At 38.7% G+C, this 26554-nt stretch overlaps 1 protein-coding gene across 4 annotated transcripts in view; it reads left to right on the top strand.

Moving 5' to 3' along the window:
* IKZF3 (IKAROS family zinc finger 3) overlaps nucleotides 1–26554 on the top strand; it is an 85206-nt gene that overhangs the window by 23585 nt on the left and 35067 nt on the right. For 3 of the 4 annotated variants that reach the window (XM_014833846.3, XM_070483192.1, XM_044745333.2), the window contains exons 2-3: nucleotides 148–201; nucleotides 2529–2630. In XM_014833846.3, coding sequence (XP_014689332.2) covers nucleotides 148–201; nucleotides 2529–2630 — 156 coding nt within the window. The remainder of the gene's footprint in view (nucleotides 1–147; nucleotides 202–2528; nucleotides 2631–26554) is intronic. The other variant, XM_044745332.2, reaches the window with a different exon arrangement.

Below are 26554 nucleotides of genomic sequence, written 5' to 3'. Positions count from 1 at the left end.
GGGAGGATGTAGAGAAGGAATAGTCTTGCTGGGAAGAGGGAATCTGCTACTAAGGCTTCCAAAATGGTATCCTTATTAAACTCAGAATGCTCAACTCTGAAAAACTTTACTCTAAGTTGCTAATATTTGTAATCCTTTTCTTTTCAGATATCAAACCAGATGTGGAACTAAAAAGCACTCAGGAGCAATCTGTGGCCACAGGTAATATCATGTCTTTCCTCTCTAGAAATACACCTTTAACTGAAATTACCAAGACAGAGAAATATTCTGATTGCAGTAAAAATGCTATCGAGATACTTTGGGGGGAAAAATGTGGTTGTGTCTTCCTGATAAAAAAAATCACTCATCCATTTAGAGCATATAAGTTCTTTGGCATCATAGGGCCAAACCACACCCCACCTAATGTTAATCACTTTTTTTTTTCCTTAAAAAAATTTTTCAACTGATTGGTTTTGAACAAAGATAGTTTTTGTTGAATAATGTAGAGGCTTGTATTTGAATGACTTGTGCTTTTCATCGTAGAACATAGTTAGCAACCTTTTTTTATAAAGAGCCAGATAGTAAATATTTTAGACTTTTTGGACCACATAGGGTCTCTGTTGCATATTCCTCTTTATATTTTTTACAAACCTTTAAAAAAGTAAAAACCATTCCTACCTCCTGGGTTCATACAAAAGCAAGCCATGGCTAGATCTGGCCCTTGGGCCATAGTTTGGCGACCTCTGCTCCAGGATAAACTATAAACATTTAAAATTATTTCCTAAAAATAACTTCCATATTTTCTCCATTGATTAACTCACTTTGAATCAAAGCTTGTGCTATATTACAAAATTTACCACTTGTGCCTTTTTGTGTTATTGTGAGTTATAACCTTATATATATGTGTTTTTTTTAGAGTGAATTTCTTTTTTAAGATTGGCCCCGAGCTAACATCTGTTGCCAATCTTCCTCTTTTTTTTCTTCTCCCCAAAGCCCCCCAGTACATAGTGGTATATCCTAGTCGTAGGTTCTTCTAGTTCGTCTATGTGGGGTGCCACCTGAGATGGCTTGATGAGTGGTGCTAGGTCTGCGCCAGAATCTGAACCAGTGCACTCCGGGCTACCAAAGCAGAACACGTGGACTTAGCCACTCAGCCAGGGGCCAGCCCCTAACCTTATATTTTAATTTAAACTAAATTTAAACTAATTTTAACTGTACTTCATATTAGTTGTTCAGGTGTGCACTTTATGTTAGTCATTTCAGGCTTGAGAAAAGAGAACCACTGTTTAGAACAGTGTCTTAGGGTTCATAGAGTATATGTTACAATATGCAGGAATTAGAAACTTTACCTATTTATAAATCAAAACATGAGTTCATGATGACCACATTTTCAGAACCTCTTAGTCATGGATTTTATGAAATGTTTCCATTTTACTGCTGAATTCCAGTAAAAGTCCTGCAACATGTGTTTGGCAGCTGAAAGGAATGCCACTGCAGAGTTTACAGTCACCTCTGCTGCTTCAGCCCAGCTTAAACACCACGGAATTCAGTGTCTTTGACTATTTGTTGCATGTAATAGGTTCTCTGAATATTGAGAAGGAGTTTGATAGAAAGTGGGTAACTTTTCAGTTCATTTCTTCTGTTAGCATCTTTTGTTGAGCTACCATTCTTACATGTGAAATAATTCCAGCTACATTGTTTCTTTTTTCTTACTTCTAATATTATCAATATTTATTGTGCAAAATTATATTTCCATTAAATTTGATTTTAACAAGTTTGCTGTTTATTTAAGCATGCTTTTATTATGTCTGCTCTCTTTCACTAACGAACTCCCATAACACTTTGTATTTCCCTTAATTTCTTACGTTATAGATATATAATCTCTCTGCATTATAGACTTCTGTTATCTCTTGTTTAAGTCTTGCATTATAGTTACGGGCTTGTCTAATCTACAACTGCAAAGTATAAACTCCTTGAGGATAGGAATTATGCCTTATTCATCTTACCTACAGCCTTGTCAGCATTTAGTAAATGTTTGAAGAAATAAAGGATCTTGGGGGCCAATATGTTTTCCTCAGAATCACATTTATAATGTGAACAGACAGGGAAAGTAGGATTTGGTATACAGAAGCTCATATGCTTCCTCTCAGGAAAGCGTCTTTCCCAAATTGGATTATGCCAGTATTTTCAGGCTTACTATTTCTCATCACCATATATTAATACTTCTTGGTCATCAATAGCAATAGCATCCTGCTGAATATTGAGACATACCAAAGGAGAGAGAATGTCTGTCTAGAAGGAACTTGAATTCATTTTAACTCAGATGAAGGAAATATTTGAGAAAATCTTGTCTAATGGAAAGGTACATCAACCCTGGACATGTATTTCTAAACCTCAAGAGTTTTCATATATATCCCACTTGGAGTATATGTGAAAGAGATACTGTCTATCATGAGATTGTATGAAGCTGAAATGGGAGTCTACTTATTACATGTTTATAAAAACCCTTTAAAGTTGACTGCATAGTTAAAATTCTTTTTATCTCCCAGAAGGTCCAGTGATTTTGAATGACTACAATTTAACCAAACCTCATGAAACAGAAAATGTGGATAGTGCAGAAGGCCCGACAAATGAAGATGAAGATATAGGAGGTGAGCCATAGTGTACAGACTAGAAACTAATGGTTATAGATGTGGTCGAGGCTTAATATGAAGAAGAAATCTGGAACTCTCCAAGGAAAACTTGCATTTGTGGGTTAATTTGGGAGTAATTCAGTTTTGTTCATTTTACAAATATTTACATTTAATAATTTGCTATAGAATATCAGCAAATTTTGAGAATTTAAGGTGCTTATTCAGTGTTCAAGTTATACTAACTTCATTTTTAAAATAACATTTATTTTACTCTTTTGTATTATAAAAGTAATGCGCGTTCATTGTAGAAAGTTTGTCCGGGGTGTTTTGTAACACCAAGAACCAATTCTCCAATTCTCCAGACACCAACTGGGCATCCAGCAATCCAAACTCTCATACTAACTTCTAGAGTTAATGCTTGGTCTCACAAGACTGCCCTCACTTCAGACACCAGTTGAAAGTACCAGGTCCCAGGTTACCTGCACGTCTGTCTAACTTGGCTACAAATTCAGGGTTTTGCACAACCTCCCCTCAGATTCAATAATTTGCCAGAATGACTCACAGAACTTAGGAAAGCGCTTTTCTTGCCATTAGTGATTTGTTATAACAGACACAACTCAGGAAGAGCCAAATGGAAGAGATGCGTAGGGCAAGACATGAGGTGGGAGAGCCTGGAGCTTCCATGGCTTCTCTGGGCACACTACCCTTCCAGCACCTCTGTGTGCTCACCAACCCAGAAGCTCTCTGTATCTTATTGTTCAGGAGTTTTCGTAGAGCTCAATCTGCAGTCCCTTCTCCCTTTCCTGGAGGTTGGTGGATGAGGCTGAAAGTTCCAATCCTCTAATCACTTGGTCTTTCTGATGACTAACCCACACTGAAGCTATCAAGGCGCCCCATCCTAAGTCACCTCAGTAGCATAGACTCAAGTGTGATTGAAAAGGGCTTGTTATGAATAACAAGACACTCCTATCACTCAGCAAATTCCAAGGGTTTTAGGAACTCTGTGTCTAGAATCTGGGACAAAACCCAAATATTATTTTTTGCATTGTACCACAGGCTACCCCCTGGTCTTTGACCACAAATCCCTTATAGCAAAAGGACCATAAAAGTCAAGAGATACTGGCACATTAGTAGGGTCCATTCAGTCATTAATGATTAGTCCAGTCCATTATATCATATGAAAATGTCTCCCAAGGTAAAGGCCACTCAGGTTTGCAGACTTCCATTTGATCTTGTCAGGTTCCAAAAGCAAGAGTGGTCTCAGCAATATATGCCTTCACCTTTTTGGTCATGTGGTATAATTGAGCTAAGAGACAATATTATTCTCTTACTCTGAGCCTCTCTTGAGATTTTAATATAATATTGGACTTCCTTCATTACATAAACCATTGCTTCATTCCTTTATCCTCAGCTACATTCTTCAATCTTTCCGTTTATACCTGAACTTTTCCACTTTTGGAAGGAACATTAGGTTTAGCCACTGTACTGCAGCAGCAGTACTAGTCTAACAAGTGCCTCCCCCTCAGTCCTATTCATATAGGGTAAAGTTACTTAGGTGCAGAACTAGAGGGCTGTTTTTACCACTAGGCAACATAGCTGCATTCACTGCTAACTTCAGTTTTGCCAAATGGAGTGAAGGCACAACCTGCCCTATCAGGCCTTTAGGAATTCTGACATAAAGATTTAAAGCTATAGTTACAGTTTCTTGCCTAGGAATCATCCCTGTTTCCAGCACTTGTAGTTGCAGCCCTGGTCCTGTGACCACTGCATCAAGTAGGAAAGAGAAAGTTGAAGTGATGTGGGGAAGAAAAAGAAAGTATAGTCATCGTACCAGTGTCCTCTCCCCTTGGGAAAAATTTCACAGTCATACTAGCATCCTCCTCCATCCCCTCTTCCCCAGATCCACCAGAAAAACAGAGGAATTTATTTAGTGAGGACACTCCCTTAGCCCCTCTCGTGGTGAGTGTGAGCACACACTCTTGAAGACATGTAAACCAACCCTTCATGCCCACGTCTCTCCCTGTCTTAAACAACCAGTGTTTCAGTTGCCTATTCCAGTTCTCGATGAAACTATTATTCTAAGGAAGGTATCTCTCTGCCCATTGTTTGACATTATGGGCTGTAAAGCATGTTCCTTGGCCTGAAGAAATGTGACTTGGTGGTCCAAATTGGTGCAATATCTTCTGTTCTGGTTGTTTTATAGTACTCTGACCATTTGCGTCAACCATCAGGTAAGCAAAGCCTAATCCAGAGTCAATGTCTATCCTATCAAAACCCATTTGTAGCCCCTCTGGAGCTACTGGCATTGGTTCAGTGTAATCCACTTGCCGCTTAGGTGTGGAACCTTCCCCTGAGGAATTTTCCCCATAGCCACCTGCAGCTTCTGTCTTTCTTGCTGACAGACAGAAAAGTTCTTGTTGGCACTTTGAGCCTCAGAACGTGCAAAAAGAATATGTCCAGATTGAGCCCTTTGCCTTACTGCGGTCCCTAAATGTCTACTCATTTCATGGACCCATGTGGCCACCTCAAGTGAGTATACCATGATATCCACTTTTTGGTTCCAATCACCTTCCAAACCTGGGCATCAACATGTCCTACTTTAATGCAGCCCTCAAATTCCCGTAGTGATTTCCATAGGACCATGCCGCATTTGGGCATCCCCTTAATAGATCAAGTTTCCATTGCCTTTCTGCCTACATGGCCAGGCCATTGGCCATCATCCGTGAGTCAGGTAAAAACCAAAATATAGAGGCTTTTATCATTGTTCAGTTCTTCTATCACTGATAGGAAAACAGCATGTAATTCATCCTACCAAGCTGATTTGTTTTTACCTTCTTCAATCAGAAGGGTGATTTTCCAAACAGGGTATTGTCCATGTATCTTAGAACTGCCATCCATAACCCAAGCACCTCTTTGTTGGTCTATCAAGAGCTGTTTATAGGGCACTGTCCAAGTAATGATAGAATCCGGCAGCTCTTCACACAGTTCCAAAGTCAGTCCTAGGAGAGAAGAGGCTCCCTGCTTGTCTGTATCTCCTACTTGCATTCCCCAGGTAGCATAATCCTCTATAAACTATTTCTACTTTATTATGGAATTCTTCTGGGCATTGCCCTCCCCGTTAGAGCATTTCTCTGACACCGCCTAAGACATCATGAGTATTTCAGATATTAAGATTGTTTTTTGTCCTGCAATCATAGGGGCAGTTCCAATTAATGTCCGATAGCAGACTAATAATTGCCCCTGAAATGGAAATTCTCTATTCCATAGTCCCAATAGTCATCGCTGGGAAGCACTCACAGGCTTGCCGTAAGACCCAGTCTACACTCCACATAGCGCTATTGCACAGAATTTGTCTGTACCAGCACTCCAGCTTCTCTTCTACCCTGTGTGGACTTGGGCAATCTTATCCACTCCCATTCAGCATATCCGATTAATATTGCTTGAAGGACCAATTTACATGCCTTCTGTTTTACAGAAAGTTTCCCAGTCGGACACAATGTCCGTCCACGTAATATGTTCATGTAAAAGAAACTCAACCACTTCACACATACCAGTTTTCCTCCAGATTTTCACCTTAATCTGTCAACCCTTACATTCATAACTGTAACCTCCATTAGAACTTCATCAACAGGTTTTGATTTAATAGAACTAGGTAGAAGTGTTCCCCAGTCAGACATAATATCCATTCCCACAAAATATTCAGGTAAAGGAGATGCAACTTTTTCACATAAAGTCTGTTTAAACATTCCAATTTTCACCCAAACTTCTACCATAATCCTATCAACCCCTATATTTCTATACTCTCTCAGTCTAATGGAAGCCCCTTTATGGCTTTACTAACAAGTTTTGGTACCATAGTGCATGAGGCACTCATGTCAGGGAGTCTCAGAAACTTTTCTTCTCCACCCCCTGACCATTTTACCCCTTCATGTGCAAAAGGCTTTGGGTCATGAGTGAGAAGCTGAGCCAAGGGACTGTGGCCCTTTTGTCATGACAAAGATTAATCTGCCTATTGTCCTAGGCGATTTCAGATTGTAATCTTTGCCTTCTGGCTTTTTAAATTCCTCCAAATGGAGTGAATAGAGTGGACTTGTTTGGGGCCCTTTAAGGTAGGAGAATCAGCAGCAGGTCCCTTGGGTCCACCCAACCTTCCATAGTGCTGTATTAAGACCTTTGTTTCAAGCCCATCAATGTCCATTTTATTTATCCCATTTCTTAATAACCATCTAAAGATTTTCACCCTGCTGAGACAAATCTCTTGACTCTCCCCTTTCTTTTTCTTCTTTGCTTTAGCCCTATCAATATTTCCTTTATTCATCTTATTTCTTTTTCTTTGTTTCTTTTTTTATTTTTTTTGCTGAGGAAGATTCACCCTGAGCTAACATCTGCTGCCAATCTTCCTCCTTTTTGTTTTTTTGTATGTGAGCTGCTGCCACTGCATGGCTGCTAACAGACAAGTGGTGTAGGTCTGCGCCCAAGAACCAAACTTGGGCCACAGAAGCAGAACGCGCAGAACTCAACTACTAGGCCACCGGGGCTGGCCCTATTCATCTTATTTCTTAATAACCATTTACAGTTTTCCACCTTGCTGGAATAAGTCCCTTGACTCATCCTTCTGCCTCTTCTTGTTTTCTTGTTCATTAACCTAATGTTTTTATTATCATGTGAAGACCCAATAGGGGAAGCTGAGACCGCAGATTCAATAAGGCTTCTAGCACTGTTGCTTGATCTTGCAGCAGTAACGGTACATGGGATGCCCACGCAAAAGGGGCCTCTGTTCTAACCATGTTTTCTTAGATTCCATATTTGTCTCTTTGGCATCTGTTCATCACAGGACCAATTATATTAACTATATTTTCTTATTTTCTGAATTTTTGATGCTTTGACATTTGAGGGCCTTACAGACCCAAGGAAAGACTGCCCCTCTCAGGGATAGCCAGTTCTTAGAGATAGTAAAGGGCTTGGCCAGGACCATGCTTTTCATATGCAAATTAACCAGTCCAGACTCTATACCCATTAGCCATCTCATTAACTAACTCTCATACTCTAAACTAGTATTTCCCCTTCTTGAATTCACCCAGGGCCAAGTACCAGACAACTAGAGACCACTCTTATGTCCCAAAGCCTGCTGGGATTATTCAAACCAGCCAATCCTAAACTGTTTATCCTTCCTGCTTTGCCTTTTCTCGGAAACTCCAATAAAGACTCTGGCCTAAGATTTTTCTTCACTCTTCTTTTCTGCCTCCTGACTGACACTGGTGCTTTCCCCAGTGGCCCTGTGTAGCATGTGGTGACCCCTCTCTATGGGGCTTGTGAATATAATAAAGTACTTCTTTCCAAGCCCCATTCTCATCTCTTCCAGTGGCTGCACCAACTTTACCATACCACGTCCAGCATGTACATTCTTAGAACACCCCCTTAAGTCATAGCATTTACCATGAGCTAGATAACAGGCATATTCTGTGGGTGAATATCTCGGTTTTTATAAAGCCAGTCCCATATGGTTGACCTACAAAGCATATCAGTTACTCCATCTAGAGTGTTCCATTGGCATTTATAGAGGGAATGGACAGTCTTCTTTTTCCGGGTAAATAAACCTTACAGTGGTTTATTACAGTCCACCAGCCTGGCTCTTCTCTCAGGAAAAACCTGCTGTAGTCTGGATCATGTGTAACTATCTGTGATTGTTCCATATGAGGCGTGGGTCCTGTGTCAACCCAAACATGCTCTTCCGTTCTGTAGCATTCAAAACCAAAGACACTGCCCCTAAATTAGTCACCCTCATGATCCATATTAATAAAGGTTCTCAGGAAGCTGATGATACTAATTCATAAAATAAGACAGCTCTTCCACACTATACCACCTGGTTTCATGGTTTTGCCCTCCCCCCCAACATGAACTACCTTTTGGTGAGCAGAGATCTTGGAGGTACTCTCTCCAGCATAATTTTTCCTTTTAGGGGAAGCTTTGATCCTAATATCTAAAGCTAAAACCAACCAAAATCTGAAACTGGTCCATCATCAAGGTCTGATCCAGAACTCTCTTTTCATTTCATTTTAGCTATTACAGATAACAGTAACCAAGAGATTGTACATTTCACTTTTTTATTAGTTTGCATTTCCTTATGCATCCAGTGAACCAGCTCCCCAGGGATTGGATCCATCACTTTAGTAACTGATCGCAGACAGCTCCTGCTCCATGGTCAGGAATCAGAGGTTCCTCATTTCCTGTTCTTTCTTCCTTTCTCATTCCAAACCACATGTTTCTATGAGCCAGGACTATTCTAGCAAGTCCCACTCATGATACCAATTCTGTGGTGTTTTCCAACACCAGCAACCAATTCTCTACATACCGACTCACCACCAATTCAATTCTGATACTAACTCCTAGAGTTAGTGCAGAATCCACTGGTTAAGGGCTCAGTCCCACAAGACTAACGTCACTTCAGACACCAGTTGAAAGTACCAGGTCCCCAGGTTACCTGCACTTTAGCCCAGCTTGGCCACTTAGGGGTTTCCCAGAAATCCCCCTCAGGTTTGATAGTTTGCTAGTATGATTCACATAACTTAGGAAAGTGCTTTACTTACTATTGCCGGTTTATTATAAAGGATAATATTCAGGGAAAGCCAAATGGAATCGATGCATGGGACAAGGTCTGGGGTTGGAAGGCATGGAGCTTCCATGCCTTCTCTGGGCACACTACCCTTCTAGCACCTCCATGTGTTCACCGGAAGCTCTCTGAATCTCATTGTTCAAGAGTTTTTAAAGAGCTCAATCTGCAATCCCCTCTCCCCTTCCTGGAGGTTGGTGGATGGGGCTGAAAGTTCCAATTCTCTAATCACTTGGTCTTTCTGGTGACCAACCCATACTGAGGCTATCAAGGGGTATCACTCTAAGTCACCTCAGTAGCATAAACTCAGGTGTGATTGAAAAGGGCTTGTTATGAATAACAAAAAAACACTCAGCAAACTCCAAGGATTTTAGGAACTCTGTATAGGGAATTGGAGATAAAGACCAAATATGTTTTTGTGTTTCATCACAGTTTGGAAAGTTCATAGAAGTAGAAAGAAAACAGAAAAACCCACCTCTATCCTGTTACTCAAAGATAGTCTGTATTAGCATTATGGAATACTTCTAGGCTTTTTTGGTGAATTTTGAGTACTATATTTATATTAACATTGCACACATTTTATGCTAATATTTATGTTGATAAATCTGATCACTGTTGCTTTATGAATGTCACTCAGATCTCATCTTAGGTGTCATTCCTTCAGAGAGATTTTCCCTGACAACCCAGTCACTATTTTAACACATTACCCTATTTTAATTCTCTGCATGGCACTCACCACAGATAATTTGGGAGTTTTATTTGTTTATTCTCTCTCTCCCTCCACCCTTCTTGAGCCAGGAGCTTGGGCTGTCTTTTTCACTGCTAGGTATTTGTAGCACCTAGAACAATACTTGGCCCATAGTAGGTGTGCAATAAATGTTTGCTGAGTAAGTGACTCAATGAATGCCTTAGATTAATTATATGTGTATATATATGTGCTTCTTAAAGAAAGAAAAGAAAAAGAAAAGAATTGTTTCTTGGGATCTTTTCTTTTCTAAGAGACCAAGAAATAGAGTTCTAAAACTTCAGAGAATCAAATCACAGCTTCAACTAACATTCCAGCTCTGCCTAGCTGTACATTAATTTGTACCAGTTCTTAACCACAGAGACTGAAAAATGCTGCCTGGCACAGGATGTGGTCATTTGTGCTGAGGAAAGGCGTATGGTGTTCTACCAGCTTCATGCAACTTCTTGAAGGTGACATCCATGGAGTCACATTCAGAATGAGGCAAATGATAGCTGTGCCTTTGGCTTGTGTTTTTCTGAGTTAGGGTTTCGGAGTTCTGGTAGGTAATGCCATTAAGTTCATGTTTGAAATGATGACCCCTATACAACTTTTGGTCTGGGAATTTATATTTTATGTTAGAATTTGCGCAGGGTTCAGAAATGGCCTATGAGTTTTATATTTTCAGGTAATTGGGGACAAAAACCAGAAATACTCAAACGTAAACAAGAAACCAAATCATTTCCATCCAACAATAGGAGTTTAAAACAAATATTGTAAAAACCTATGTGGTGCAGCACTTATCCTGGAGTCCATACAATAGATTGCAGGCCTCTGCATTTGACCCTGCTCCACAAGTGCTTCCAAGGAGAAAAGAGGTTCAGTCTCTGTGGTCCACTCAGTTTGAGTTATCTTTGACTGCTGTAGCTGCCTATGCTATTTCTATCACCTTACTTCCAACTACATGTCAGTGGATTAACGGGTTATCTGTATATTTTTCTCAGTTGTTAGGAGTCTGGGAGTGTCATTCAGTTCTTGGCAGAGACTAGAAGATATAATTAATCATTCTAAATAATTTGGGAAAGAGAGAAGAAATGGGATTCTTTCCTCCAAGCCTGACTTAGAAATGAATAGACTAAGTTTAGTATTGAAAGATGAATCCGTTATTTCATGATTAAGCTCCAAACTGATTTCTCTTCTGTTAATGTTGGCACTTAATCTGGGTCATATACCTTTGGAAAAGGTTGTTACCAGGCGCCTGCTTTTTAGAAAGATTTGATATGATGAGTATATACAAATTATACATGCAGAATTATATAAAATAATAGAATTAAAAAGTACCATTGCCTGATAAAAGATATACCTATTGCATAAAAAGGTAATTCTGCCATATGCAGCACAGGGAAACATTAAGACTAGAATTAGGATTATATTTTTAAAGGTAGTTAGGAAATTTAGCTATAATATAAAAATGATTATAAATAACTTTAAAGCATGCTTTAGTGGATCCTATTCTTTTCTTTTTTTTTCCTGAGGAAGATTCACTCTCAGCTAGCCCTGAGCTAACATCTGTGCTCATACTCCTCTATTTTTTAGTATGTGGGCCACCAGCACAGCATGGCCACTAACAGCTCTTAGAAAATTATTTTATAGAAAATTAGAAATACTACGTTATTTTTCTCTTGTAGAGAATTGTTTGAGAAACAAAATGAAATATTTGGAAAAAAATTTTAAAAGGTATTAACGTTTAGCATAAATTCACTTGTTTCCCACCCCACAGATATTTTGATCATTTTTTTTACAATATATACTGAGCCTAGCACAAGAGTTGCCAAATTTTTTCTGTAAAGGGCCAGAAAGTAAATATTTTAGGCTTGTGGGCTATATGTTCTCTGCTGCAACTTTTCAACTCTGCTGTTGTAGTGAAAAGCAGCCATAGAAGATACATAAATGAATGTGTGTGGCTGTGTACCAATAACTTTATTTCCAAAAACAGGCAGTGGGTCAGATTTCATCTGCAGGCCGTAGTTTGCTGACTCCTGGCCTAGTGTGTATGTTTATTGTGTGATGAGTTAAGAAAGCTTCTGGTCCTTGAAAGGAACGGTGTTCATATAATCATTTCAAAAGGGCATCAATGGGGACTCTAACACTAATATTTTTTAAATTAGAAAAACATACATCACTAAGAGCTCTGTTTATCACACACGTATATAGTGAGTATAGCTCTGTACCACTACAATTTGCATATATTAACTGATCACAAATAAAACCATATGTGGATTAAATGTTGTGTTACCACTTGATTGATTCCTCCTTTCTTCCTGAAAATTTACATCTAATAGACTAATGCACTGGATATATTTACATCAACTCAAGTTTATTTCCTCCACGAGGCCTTCTTGTACTACCCCAGCTTCCCCCAAGTGTAGTCTTAGAGCTGGGTTTTTGGAGTGTGTTTGATTAGTACTTGTTTAAGCATGACAAACTTTCACCCCGTTACATTATAAACTTTTTGAAAAAAAAAGAGCCTTAGTAGCCCACATTTACATCTTTCTAAAAATACCTACCTATGAAGTGATATAATGCACCTGAATTGAAAAGCACAAGAAATGAAGAGGTTCAGGGTTCTTTTTCCAGCCTGGTCCTTGACTCCTGTGAGCAGTGATTATTTCTCTTCTTAATGGTAACCAACTGCAACTGTTGTCAGACTGATCTTGAGCAGTAGGAAATAACCCAGGGATCCCCAAGTCTTTATTTTTGTTTAGTGTTGGGAATATCATGGGTACTTCACTGAATCTAAAGGATATTGAGACCTTCTTTTTGGACCTAAAATGTCATTGAAATACCGTAATGTCAAAAGCAGAACCTAAAGCAATATTTATAACATATTGTGAGAAAGAATTTCCCTATTGCTTGTATCTGGCCTGTGTTCACAGAGGAGCACGATAAAATAAAAGCCTCTGGATATCAGGACTGTAAGATGTGTTTAACAGTAGTGTACCCAGGATTATAACTAGGTAGAGATGAGACAGGAGATGGTGGATATTATCCCAGCAAGGCTCTATGACAAAGAAATGCAGTTAGGGACAGAATGACTGAGGTGGAACCTCACAGCTTTTCATTTCAGTTTGTCTTCCTCTGAAATTGGGTCCCCATCTTGTCGTATCCCACTTAGAATATGGAAGGAAAGATTCTGTTATGAGCATGTATGTTCTGAGGTTGTGATTCTGCTTGCATATGCTGGTGGCATTACTTTTCCTCTTTGAATAATTAGGGAATATAAATTTGGTTACCAACTCCCTGCATTTAACACTCTACTGGCCCCCATTTTTCAGCAGCCCACTAACAATCCCCATCTCTTTGTACTTGCACTAGCAGTTTGTTCTTGAGCTGCTATGGGGCAAAAAGTACATAATATACTCAATATCCATCAGCATCAGCTTTTACCCTGCTTAAGTTGCACATTTACCCTTTGTATTAGTTTTCCTAGAGGTTCTATAATACATTACCACAAACGAGGTGGCTTACAACAACAGGAATTTCTTCTCTCACAGTTCTAAGGGCTAGAAGGCCCAAATCAAGGTGTCAGCACGGCCATGCTCCCTCTAAAAGCTCTAGGGAAGAATCCTTTCTTGCCTCCTTCTAGCTTCTGGTGACTCCCAGCAATCCTTGGTGTTCCTTGGCTTGTAAACTACATCACTCCAACCTCTGTCTCTCTTGTCACATAGCTGTCTTGCCTGTGTGTGTCTCTGTCTATCTTCTCCTCTTCTTATAAGGGCAACAGTCATTGGATTAAGGGCCCACCCTAATCCAGTGTGACCTCATCGTAACTAATTACATGTACAAAAGTCATGTTCTGTGGTTCCTGGCAGACATGAATTTTGGGGGGACAACTCAAGGCACTACACCCTTCATCTCACAAATCTTTACAACTGAATATCAAATATACCTGGTACTCATCATGAAATAGATTTCTTTTTAATTAATTGTACACTGGTGATCAATTGGTTTATTTATTTAATTATCTCTGTTGTAAAAGAGTTAGAATCATGCCGGATCCCATGAGAAAAGTTGAATTTGATAATTTTTTGAAAGGCCTTCAATTTTCTCTATTGTGATACCTTGTGTGATGCTTAGATCAAAAACAAGAACTTTAATTAGAAAGTTTGCTGAAAAAAATCATTCTTCCTCCCTTAGGAGGTACAGCTCCCATCTTCAGTAGCTTTCCATGTCAGAGTCTCAGTCTCTTTTGAGGTGTACAACTTTCTGCGCTCATGAGAAATACAAACTACTTTGATGCTTCTGAAAGGGGGAAGAAAAAAAGCAAGCCACATTTGTGGTTTATGGATGCTAATTACTGCTACATTTAGATGTGTGAAGGAGGGGTCTATGGCTGGAGCGAGCTGGGAGAGACCGAGTCAGCCTCGCCAAGGCGCTCACTGAGGTTCCAGTGGTACTGCTCAGCACACGCAAATATATGCTTCAAAAGGAAGTGCCGTTTTTTATCAAAATATTACATCTCTCAAGCCCAGATCAAGACCTGTCGCTCATGGGATGCAGGGGTTATCTTACAAAATCAGCAGTGCTTTGCTGCAGAAGTTCACTCACAGGGGATTTCTGTAAGTGCTCACAATGGGCAGAGAGGCTTGACGGCTTCTATTGTGTCAAACGGGTAAATTCTGCTGGTGATAAAACCCAGACACCTCTCCTTGAATCTTTTTAGCAAAAACATCTCTGGATTTTTTTTTTTTTAACCAAGCTATGTAGCACAGTGAACTAAAAGGAACTTATAGGAAGATATTTGGCATCTGCAAAAGATGAATGGACAGTTGTAATGATTGAAAGAAAAATGGATCTCCTCCCTGTCCTTAGTGGGTCCTCTGAGACTCTTCCCCTTTCCTTTTGCTTTTCTTTAACTGTAGAGCAATAGTGCTGATGCCTTCTCGGAGTGGAAGCAAGACAAGTGTGAAATAAAATGTAAATTCTAGTCCAGTTGATTAGGAGTATGTGTGAAACACCCGTATGTGCCTGCTAACTCTCATAGCATGTGGTCTTGCCAACTAAGTTTGGCACCAGGCATGGCGACCCGGGTCATTGTGTACTCTGGTATGGTTTGGTAACCACATGAAGGCACCCTGCTAAGGGCTAAGTGAGGAATCTCCATGGTGTGCCAGAGTCAGCTCATACATAATTGCTTGTTATATTTTCAGGAATTTTGTGAGCCAGCTGACTTTACGTTGGTAGCTTGAAATGGGCCATGGTATTTATACCGCTGACATCAGCAAATGCTACAAATAAGCCCTTCCCTCACTCTGAGTTGGTTTTTAAGCGTTTACCAGCATAATTCTGGAGTGAGAACTAAATGAAGGTTATCGTTTTTCATAATTTGTCAGAGGGGCTGTTTTTTTTTTAATTTGCACAAAGGAGAATAGTGTTGGAGATGAGAAGAGTACATGAGATCTCTCCACAACTAGGATCCAGAAATTTTTTTTTTAAAGATTTTATTTTTCCCTTCTCTCCAAAGCCCCCCGGTACATAGTTGTGTATCCTTAGCTGTGGGTCCTTCCACTTGTGGCATGTGGGACGCCCTTCTCAGCATGGCTTGACGAGCAGTGCCATGTCGGTGCCCAGGATTCGAACTGGCGAAACCCTGGGCCACTGAAGCAGAGTGCATGAACTTAACCACTCGACCACGGGGCCAGCCCCAGAATCTAGAAATTTTGTCTTTAAAATATGAGGGTCACATTATTGTGAAACTAATGAAATATGGGAGTTTTTCAGTACTTACTATTACAAAAAGCACAAAGCAACAACAGTGAAGTTTAGACCAGACACAACTGACCATACATTAAACTTAAAAAGTCCTAAATAATCATGAGTCAATTACTTCAAAGTCCCAAAAAATCATGAGTCAATTACTTCCTACGAAATCCCGTAAGAATTTTAGCTTGCGCTGGTCAGAGAAGGGAGGAGGAGTGGGCAGTTGTAGGCAATCACCAATCCAATTTATATCCAAATTTATAGATATTGCATTGTGGCAGGGTCTTACTGCACTTTATTGTCTCTCAAAGAGTTGATGACATGGCAAGGACAGGGTCTTATTCTTCTTTTATGCCAAAGTTTGGAGTATACAGTAAATGCTCAGTATTTATTTATTTTTCTTTATTCCTTTTTTTTTTTTCTGAGGAAGATTAGCTCTGAGCTATCATCTGCTGCCTATCCTCCTCTTTTTGCTGAGGAAGACTGGCCCTGAGCTAATGTCCGTGCCCATCTTCCTCTGCTTTATATGTGGGACGCCTACCACAGCATGGCTTGCCAAGCAGTGCCATGTCCACACCCGGGATCCAAACTGGTGAACCCCCAGGCCGCCGAAGCGGAACGTGCGAACTTAACCGCTGCGCCACTGGGCCGGCCCTCTTTATGCCTTTCCATCCAACCATCTGCTTATTTGTTTACCCCCTCATTGTTCCAAGTGCTCACCAAAAAAATTATTGGTTAATTAAATAAAGTGAAGAAGAGCAAGTGAGCTCATTTTAACAATGGGATCTTTTTTAGCAGTATTCTTCAAACTGGGATATGGGAAGACTTTCCAAGGATTACATAGGTGTGGATAATTTTAAGAGAATCAATTTCCAATCTTCAACTACAGTATGTTCTCTTTCCTAAAAATGATCTACCCTTTAAGACTGCTGTAGTTGAAGTTCTTCTTTCCCATCTCCCCTTTTACAATGATCCTTCTCTACTTTCTAAAAGAAAGCCACATCTTTCACCCATCTCAATTCTTACTTTTTTGCCCTAAGGTGTAAATACTTCCAGGACACCAAACAAAGGGTCAATTAGATAATTTCTTTCTTTTTTCTTTTTTGAGGAAGATCAGCCCTGAGCTAACTACTGCCAATCCTCCTCTTTTTGCTGAGGAAGACTGGCCCTGAGCTAACATCCTTGCCCATTTCCTGTACTATATACGTGGGACACCTACCACATCATGGCATTTTTGCCAGTCAGTTCCATGTCCGCACCCAGGATCCGAACCGGCGAACCCCAGGCCACCAAGAAGCGGAATGTGCGAACTTAACCCCTGTGCCACTGGGCCGGCCCCTAGATAATTTCTTTAATCAAACTTTCATGAATGCATCTCCTCGATCCATCTTATTAAAAGATACGTTCCCAACAAATTTTTCTATTTATGCTTAACAATTATTGATCAAGATTTGTGATATACCTATATTGTTTTCATCAATTGTGTGCTAATAATTGAAGTGATAACTCGATCTAGAAGAAATTTTTTAACACATAGCACTTGATGCTAATAAAAATATTTTATTTATATATGTACATATAGATGTTGTAGAGACACATGATAGGATGAGCAATAGGAAACTCAAGCATAAAGGAATAGTACAAAAGGACGAAATTCTGTGGGGAAAGCAAAATGCAAATAGAAGTTCAGGGAGACAATTTCTGACTTTTAAAAAAAATTTATGTATTTTTAAATTTCTAATGGAGTAAATCAAATCACTAGTACTTATATTCCATTAGATACATTTGAAAGGCAGCAATAACAGTTTTAACCATCATTATTTACAATAAACAAAAAGTGTGCTTTTGTTTAAAAATTTTTTGGGGGCCGGCCCTGTGGCCGAGTGATTAAGTTTGTGCACTCTGCTACGGGGGCCCAGGGTTTTGCTGGTTCGGATCCTGGGCACGGACATGGCACCGCTCATCAGGCCACATTGAGGCGGCATCCCATGTACCACAACTAGAAGGACCCACAACTAAAATAGACAACTATATACTGGGGGGATTTGGGGAGAAAAAGCAGAAAGAAAAAAAGAAAAAAAGAAGATTGGCAACAGTTGTTAGCTCAGGTGCCAATCTTTAAAAAAAATTTTTTTTTTAATCATGGTGAAAAATTGTCAATGTGATCTTAATATTCACAGAATGTCCACTATATATAAGGGAGAAACATAATTTTTCAAAATTCTTTTGAGAGTACTTGAGCAAAAAATTGGAAGGCTGTCCACTGTCATATAAAGTATATAAAGTGTAGCATGGAAGAGTCTTCAGTTTAAGCCTGAGCCTATTTAAAGGCCTAATACAAAGATTCTCAACCTGAGATCTCAGGGTTTGAGGAACCTCTCAAAACTATGTGAAATTTTGTGTTTATGGGCATGTGTACATTTTTTTAGGTAAAGGGTATAGTTCTCAAAGACATCCACAACCCAGAAAAGATTAAAAAGCCCTGACCAAAGTGTATAAGGTCTTAAGGCTTCTTGATTTTGCTGTTTTTGCAATAGTTTCATATGTAAGGGACGGCAGAATTGCTTCCAACATAAACAATTTTGGTTCAGTTCTGAATGTATATCAAGTAATATATACTAATTATGAAAAATCATGAAATAGGCACAATATTCCTTTCTTCATCACCACCCTGAACTATCCTGGGGTGATCTTTTAATTTTATTCCTTGCTTATTCAAAGGCCTTTCCTTTTTCTTAATTTGGATAGGGAAAGTTGCAGATGCTTCATCTGTAGAAAAATGCTGGATGGCAATTTGGAAAACAGTTTGTAAAAGAATAGACATCATCTGCCCCTGACCATTCTGTTATGTGGTTTCTTCCAGCAGCTAATACTCAGCAGACTAGTGATAGGTTGACATAGTATTCAGGCTTAGAATTAGGAAGATTACATTTGGAAATGACTGACAACACAGTAGTTTTAAATGTTTGGACTTTAAAGTGTCACACACAGCAGATGAATGAAGATGTCAGAGCCAGGCCTAAAGGAAGACCCTGGTAATCCAGCCCTTGGTGTATAACCTTCAAACACCAATAAACAAGATTATCTGGATTTAACATGTGACCTTTCTCATTCTGACTGGTAGGTCCAGATGTTTTCTCATTCCGCTGCCTGGTTGGAATCTGCTTTTAAACTGACTGCAAGTGAATCTAGATTTGAGGTTGCAGGAATGACAGTCTTGAAAAGTATATTCTGCAGTGGGTAATGCTGTCTAAACAGTAGCATATGGAGACCCATGGTTTAATAATTAAAAGTAACTTGTGACCTTACCCTTAATAGATTTGTTAATTATGTCAACCAAATAAGTAAAAATGGGATTGTAGTAGATATTTCGCTATATTAGTCAGTCTGGTGGCATTAAAAACATTCACAAGATTTGTTAGAACCAGCCTTTTCTGCACCTGTGTCTACAGAAGCAGAAATCCCAGTCATGCCTTTGTTACCCCTTCAGGAAGTTTATAGCAGCCCTAGAGAATGTAGGAAAGGCTCTTTTTTTTTTTTTTTTTTTTTTTCCACAACTCACCATTTCTTTTTTTCTTTTTTTAAGGATTGGCACCTGGGCTAACAACTGTTGCCAATCTTTTTTTTTTTTCTGCTTTATCTCCCCAAACCTCGCCCTGTACACAGTTGTATATCTTAGTTGCAGGTCCTTCTAGTTGTGGGATGTGGGATGCCACCTCAACGTGGCCTGACGAGCGGTGCCATGTCGGCCCCCAGGATCTGAACCCTGGGCCGCTGCAGCGGAGCGCACGAACTTAACCACTCGGCCATGGAGCGGCCCCAGGAAAGGCTCTTTATTAGCTTCTCTTAGGTCAGTCTAGGCTTATGGCCATACTTTTCATCCACCAAAACTTGGACACAACTAATGTACCTGTATTACCTGTCTTCGTTGCTTGGAGCCCAGAACTATTTCTGGCATTTTTATATGAACTATTCCTTACTCATCATCATCTTGATTTTCTGGTTCTAGCCCTTTGAGTTGTGTTAGTTCTCTCTCTGAGGCTATATAGACAAGATAATTCTTTATTGTCTTATTTTCTTATGGGAAAACTAAACTCTCACACCCCTGAGTGAACCCTCAGAGAGCTTCCTCATATGCTTCATACAAACACTGCTGACTTGTAGTCAGGATAGTGCTTGTTAATTAATTAATAATCATAGCCTAGTAAAGCACACTAAATTATTAACAGAACTGAAAATGAAACATAAAAAGACGTAAAAGCACAAAATATGACAAAGAAGTAATACAATTAGAAAACCTGTATCTTTATAGATTTTAACACAATTTATAAAGACCAAAAGTCAGTAGTTACCTATCAAATAAAGTTGATAATAAAATAATTAATATGGGAGATGTCTTATGAGGCCAACTGTTGTTTGTTTTAGCCTCCTTTTCTATTGCCAAGTCGCAGATGTACCTTGTGTTTTTTAACTCAACACTTAATAATTTCTTTGCAAAGGGCATGAAATTAGTTGCACAGAAACAAAGGGAGTTAAAGATAGTCTTATGAGGATTAATCATAGTTCAAAATCTACACTTGTCACAATGCTGCTTGTAATAGTTTGTGAATGAGTAGCTAAACTCTCCACTCCTGAGACAGGGTCAGTATTAGTGTAGCTAGCCATCAGTTGTTGGTTTTTTGTTTTTTAAAAATCCTTATGAAGTTCTTTTTTAAAAAACAGCTTTAGTCTGGTTATAATTTACATACCTTTAAGTGTTCAATTCAATGATTTTTAGTAAATGTACAGAGTTGTGCAACTAGCACTTTGTTTTAGAACATTTCTATGACCCTAAAAAATCTCTTGTACCTGTTTTTAGTCAATTCCCATTCTTACCCCCAGCCCCAGGCAATCACTAATCTGATTTCTGTCTCTCTAGATTTACCATTTCTGGATGTCTCATATAAAAGGAATAATACAATATGTAGTCTTTTGCTTCTGGTTTCTTTCACTTAGCATAATATTTTTTAAGTTTATCCATGTTATTGTATGTATCAATACTTGTTTCTCTTTGTTTCTGAATAGTATTCTATTGTATTGATAAAGTACATTTTTTTAATCAATTCACCAATTGATGACATTCTGATTCACCATCTGTTTCCATTTTTGGGCTGTTAGGAATAATCCTGCTGTGAATATTTGTGTACAAGTCTTTGTATGAACATATGTTTTCATTTCTTTTAGGTAAATACCTAAGAGTGAAATTGCTGGGTTGTGTGGTAAATTATGTTTAATTTTATAAGAAATTATTTATATTAGTTATCGATTACTCTATAACAAATTACCGCAAACCTTAGCAGCTTAAGACAATACAAATTTGTTATCTCAGGAATACAGGCACAGCTTATCTGAGTCCTCTGCTTCAGAGTCTCTCACAAGGCTGCAATCAAGTCACTGACATGGACTGTGGTCTCATCTGAAGGCTTGAGTAGGGAAGGTTCAACTTGCAAACTCACTCATGTGATTGTCAGAATTCAGTTCCTTGAGGGTTGTTGGACTAAGGGCCTCATTTCCTGACTGTTAGTTGGCTGGAAACTACCTTCAGTTCCTTGCCATGTGGACTCTCTAGTTTCTTCCACTTCATCAAAAGAGCACATGCGAAGCACCAGAGAGAGAAAATGAGAAGAAGATGAAAGTCACAGTCTTTTATAATCTCATGATAGGAGTGATTTCCTATCACTTTTACTATGTTCTTTTAATTAGAAGCAAATCATCTAGGGCCAGCCCACATTCAAGGGGAGAAGATTACACAATGATATGAATACTAGGAGTCAGGGATCATTGGGAGCCATTTTAGAAGGCTGCCTACTATACTGCTAAACTTTTGTCCAAATGGCTGCACCATTTTACGTTCCCACTAGCAACATATTAGGGTTCCATTTTCTCCACGTTCTCACCAACACTCACTGTTCTCTGTCTTTTTGATGCTAGCCATTCTAGTGGGTGTGAAGTGGTTTTAATTTGCATTTCTCTAATAACTAATGATGCTGAGCATCTTTTCATTTTCCTCTTGTTCATTTGTATAATTTCTTTGGTGAAATGTCAATTCGCATCTTTTTCACATTTGTTAATTGGGTTATTTGTGTTATTATTGAGTTGTAAGATACTTTCATTTATGCATCATGTTTGGTATCATATCTAGGCAATCTTTGCCTAACCCAAGGTCATGAGGATATTGTGTGTCAGCTACCACGTTAGGTCTTTCTGTGCATTATTTTGCCTAATTTAATTGCTGTAACAACCCTGTTAGGTGTAGATATTATCGTCATTGCAAAATGAGAAAATTCACAGAAATCTAGTGACTTGCTGAGATCATATAGCTAGTTAGTACAACTTGAACTTAGACTCTGTCTCACTCCAAAGCCTTTGCTCTTTCATCAGAACTTAAAAAAACAAAAAGACATTCAAATCTATTTTCAGTGGACAGAATGAGAATGAAATACCACATTGTCCCTTCCTTATAATTATCAACACCCATTCTGATGTGCAATTTGGAATACTATTAGTAGAAACCTCTCTATTTGTGATCATTTGTTGTTAGTGCCGTCAAGTTGATTCTGACTCCTAGTGACCAGCGGAACCCTGCATCCCTCTCATCTTCCAGCATGCTCCACTGTTCTTCATAGGGTTTTCATGGCCAAATTTTTCAAAAGTTAGTGGCCAGTTCCTTCCTCTTAGTCTTTCTTAGTCTGGAAGCTCTGCTGAACCTTGTCCACCATGGGTGACATATCAATGTCATAGCTTGAAATATCGATTGAAATATCGGTGACATAGCTTTTATCAGCACAGCAACACACAGCCACCACAGTATAACAACTGACTAATGGGTGGTGCAGTTCCCTGACCAGGTCACGAACCTGGGCCACAGTGGTGAGAGTGCTGAATCTTAACTACTAGACCACCGCGGCTGGCTTTGTGATCATTAGAAGTTGCCTTTTGAAGTAGAAATGGGCGTGTACTCTAGTTTCTTGGCTAGATTCCATCCTAGTTTTATTCTGCCAGACAATATTTCCTGCACAGGTTCTGGTCGAGCTAGGATGCATCTTTGCTTGCAGCCTTGAAGTATGTTACTGGGCAGCTGTTAAGCAGTTGTTGTACTTTTCCCCCAGGGACAAGCATGTTCCAGTGACAAGATAGCTTATTCCCTTATGTGCTTTTAATGTTGTACATTAACCTAGGACAAGTCAGTGCTGACTTTCCTCCATGTTTCTCAGTGCTCTGATTCCACTATTTGAAAAGCAGAGAGAGGAGAATGGAGGAAGCAGAGAGGAAAAAAAGTCCAAATAATATGTAGCAGATGGTAAATTTTATATTATTTTGTACATGTTTTGTTTTAATTAATTTAATCTTAAAAAGAGCATGAATCTTCTCATACTCAATCCTTATACTCATTTCCCTCTCTTCCAAGAATCCTTTACACCCTTAGGGTCTGCTTGATATACCTTAAGTTAGAATTACAATTTATTGTGTTCCTCTGCTGTGACCTAATATGCTAGCCTTAGGCAAAATTACAATCTGTGCAATTTTTTTAAGACATCTCCAACCTTAATTTTGTACTTGAAGCAAAGAACACAGTAATTTTTCATGCCTTCCTTCCTTCTTGCTTTCTTTTCTTTCTTCTTTTTGTTCATTTGGTAAGCAGCTGCTGAAGCGTGTGCCAAGCACATTGCTAAATGTTAAGAGTGCAAATGGAATAATTTATAGACATTGACATTAAGCAGCCACTATGTATGTAGAGGGGAAAGTGGGGAATACCATAAGAGGAGCAGACTTAGAAAGGAAGCAAAAAGGAGAGAAATAATGAGCTAGGTTGAAACTTGTTGCGTGTGAAACAAGTTTAAGAAATCCAAGAAGTGATTGGAAGTATCTCTTGGTCTCAGCAGGGAGGACTAGGCTGGAAATACAGATTTGGGAGTCATCAACAACAAAAAGTTGGATCAAGAGAATATGTCAAGTGAAAAAAAAAGAAGGGTCAAGAAATAGGCCCCTGAAGACCATTCACAACTAGGAGACAGAAAGAGGAGGAAACAGAGGAAATAAGTAAGTGATGTAGGAAAAGAACCAGGTGTGAATAGAGCTCAGGGAAGAGGTTCAAGAAGCAGGGACTGGTCAGTGGCATCCTGTTGCTAAGTGGTGGAATAGGAGGGGCAGAAGCCAGACCACAGTGGGCAAAGAAGTCAACTGGAGAACTGGTCATCACTGTGGGACTTGGGCTTTTCTCTGATGGAGCGTGAGGAGAAACTCTGCATGCTACAGGTCAGCTTCAGGAAGTTGTAGACAAGTAGGGAGTGGTACAGCAAATTGACTTATTACTTCTTCCCTACCTGGCCTTCTTATTATCATTAAATTTGTTCAGGCTGCCCAAGGAATGAATTCATTTATTCATTTGTTCATTCATTCAATGCTTATAGTAAGTGGGCTCTCTGAAAGGTTCTGGAGACACAAATATTATTAAAACCTGGCCTCTGCCTTGAAGATACTCCTAGTCTATATGGGAAACAAACATGTTAACTGTCATATAACACAACACATACTGTGTATACCAAGAACTACTTCTGCTCTGGATATAGACTATAGCCATTTTCATTCTTTCCCTTACCTGTGATTCTGAGTTTGATGTTGTGACAGAATGTTTTTAGCCAATTTAATTATATTTGGATGATGTGTTTTGAATTTTTCTGAGAATTATATTTTAATATGCTTTAAATTTTATTATTGAATTATGTTAAGAAAGATACAGTGGATATTCTATACAAAGGAATTATGAATGAAAAGAAAGTTTTTTCTTCTGGATTTCTAAATGAAATGTCTGCCAGGTGCATGCTTTAGTCTATCTCTAGTATGTTCAGGCAACATCTAAAACCTCAACCTCTTTAAATGTATTTTCATTGGTTATTTTTCAATGGATAGTGGTTATTTCTCAGAAATATAAATATGAAGTAATATAATACTACATAGGTTAAATAATCAACAGAAAAAGTTCATAATTACAATAGACAGAAATGAAAAAATACTTTATATTTGTATACTGCTTTATAATTTAGAATGAACTTTCACGCATCGTGTTCTTCAGTCCTCACAACTCTAGATAAAGAATTCACCTGGCCCTATGATATCTGAAGAGCATAGCCCAACCGAGCAGCTGGACCCTTGCCTACTGCTGATATGTAGTATATTCCTGTAGTTAAAAGTGATAAATCTCTTGTTCTAATGGGGAAGCAAAGAACTGCACTGAAATTATTAAACAAAATTATTTTTATTATTATGGCAGTGAATGAGCTATTTGATAGATAATAAGGCAAAGATTAATCTCATTAGTAAAATTGAAGTTGGTTCCTTTGCAACTAAAACTTTCTTCATGTTTTTGTGCTAAAGCTCTTGAATTTGAAGTGATATAATTTACTAATTTCTAGTTTAGATTCTTTGAGGGAAAATTTAAAAGTCTGATAAGAATATGTTTTAGTGAGAACTTAAACCAAACCAACTAGTATCCAAACTGCTATCTCTTATTTCACTGCTATTGATATTTTATCTCTTATTAGTCTGAGTCACCTTTTCCAGTTTTTTTATTAACTTTAAAATAGGTATTTAAAAAATACCAGATGTCTATCACTTTAAATTTTAAAAGAAGAGAAGAATGAAAGCATAATGGATCGTATACTAAATCAATGACCGAAAGTTTTGTTTTCATTGAAGCTTTATAATTTTACTGGTTAGCAAATACTGGAACTTCTTATTCTTTAGTTCTCAAAATATCATTGGTTTTTCTCCCTCCTCACTTTACACATAAAATGTAAATTAGAAGATGAAAATGACCCATAATTTCAGTATTCTTGAAAAAGAGGCCATTGTGGAAAAGGAGTAGAGACGTTAATTTTATAAGGAAAATTGTTCTAGTTAATCTGTTCCTGCTATATTGGATAATAGCAACAAATTCTGTAGACTAAATACCTACAATACATGTATCTCCCATTTTGCTCTTTAGTGCTTCAAGCTTCTAAATCCTATTAACAGCTGTCAAAACCTGGTAAACTATTTAGATGCTTTCACAATTTGTTTAATTGGATAGTTAGAAAATGGCATGCTAGAAAAGCCCACCCCCCCTTTCTTTTAGCCTGGCTGAACATCTGTAGCATTAGGGCCTCATTATCTCTGAATTGGCATAGCAAATCAGTGGCATCATTAAAATGCCACATTAAGATGATTAAGCTTCTTTGTTATCCAGTTGACTTTTGCATGTGCTGAGGATTTCATGGTTATGACCCCCAATCCTTGTAAAACACTTAAACACATCGCCCTTTTGTGTCTTTCCTGTTTAACAGTCTCTATCTTGTTTTGTCCCTTCTCACAATATCCCTTGCAAACTTGAGGCTTTATCCCAAACTTTGCCCTTCTTTGAATTGGATTCTGAGATCTCATAGTTCAGGGTGGTAATTCAGAACCCCTTTTTACAACTGGGAAATTCCTACTAACATGCTATCCAAGACATCCAAGTTGCCTGTTCTGTTTGCCATCTTTGATAGGTTCTTCTCTCCAACTGAGCATTTTATGTGCCTGTAAAAACAAACTGAGGCACAGTTGGCTGAGACTGCTATTGCCCCTGAAGGATTTAGATGTTGGATCCTTTCCAAGACCCATTGTTTTTGCAGTGTCTCAGGTGAAACCAAAAATGTCTACTCTGGAGTGCAAGCCTTTCATGTGATAACCATCACCCCAGGAAATGAAACCATGTGCATCAGCCCCAGTGAGCCAAGGCTTTGTTCTCTTCAGCCTACAAAATTCTCTCTGGGGGGTGTGTGTTTGTTAGTG

Source organism: Equus asinus, chromosome 13, assembly GCF_041296235.1.
Source record: "Equus asinus isolate D_3611 breed Donkey chromosome 13, EquAss-T2T_v2, whole genome shotgun sequence".
NCBI classification, from domain to species: domain Eukaryota; kingdom Metazoa; phylum Chordata; class Mammalia; order Perissodactyla; family Equidae; genus Equus; species Equus asinus.
Note: the sequence above shows the minus strand (reverse complement) of the source record. Positions and strands in the feature narration are given on the sequence as shown.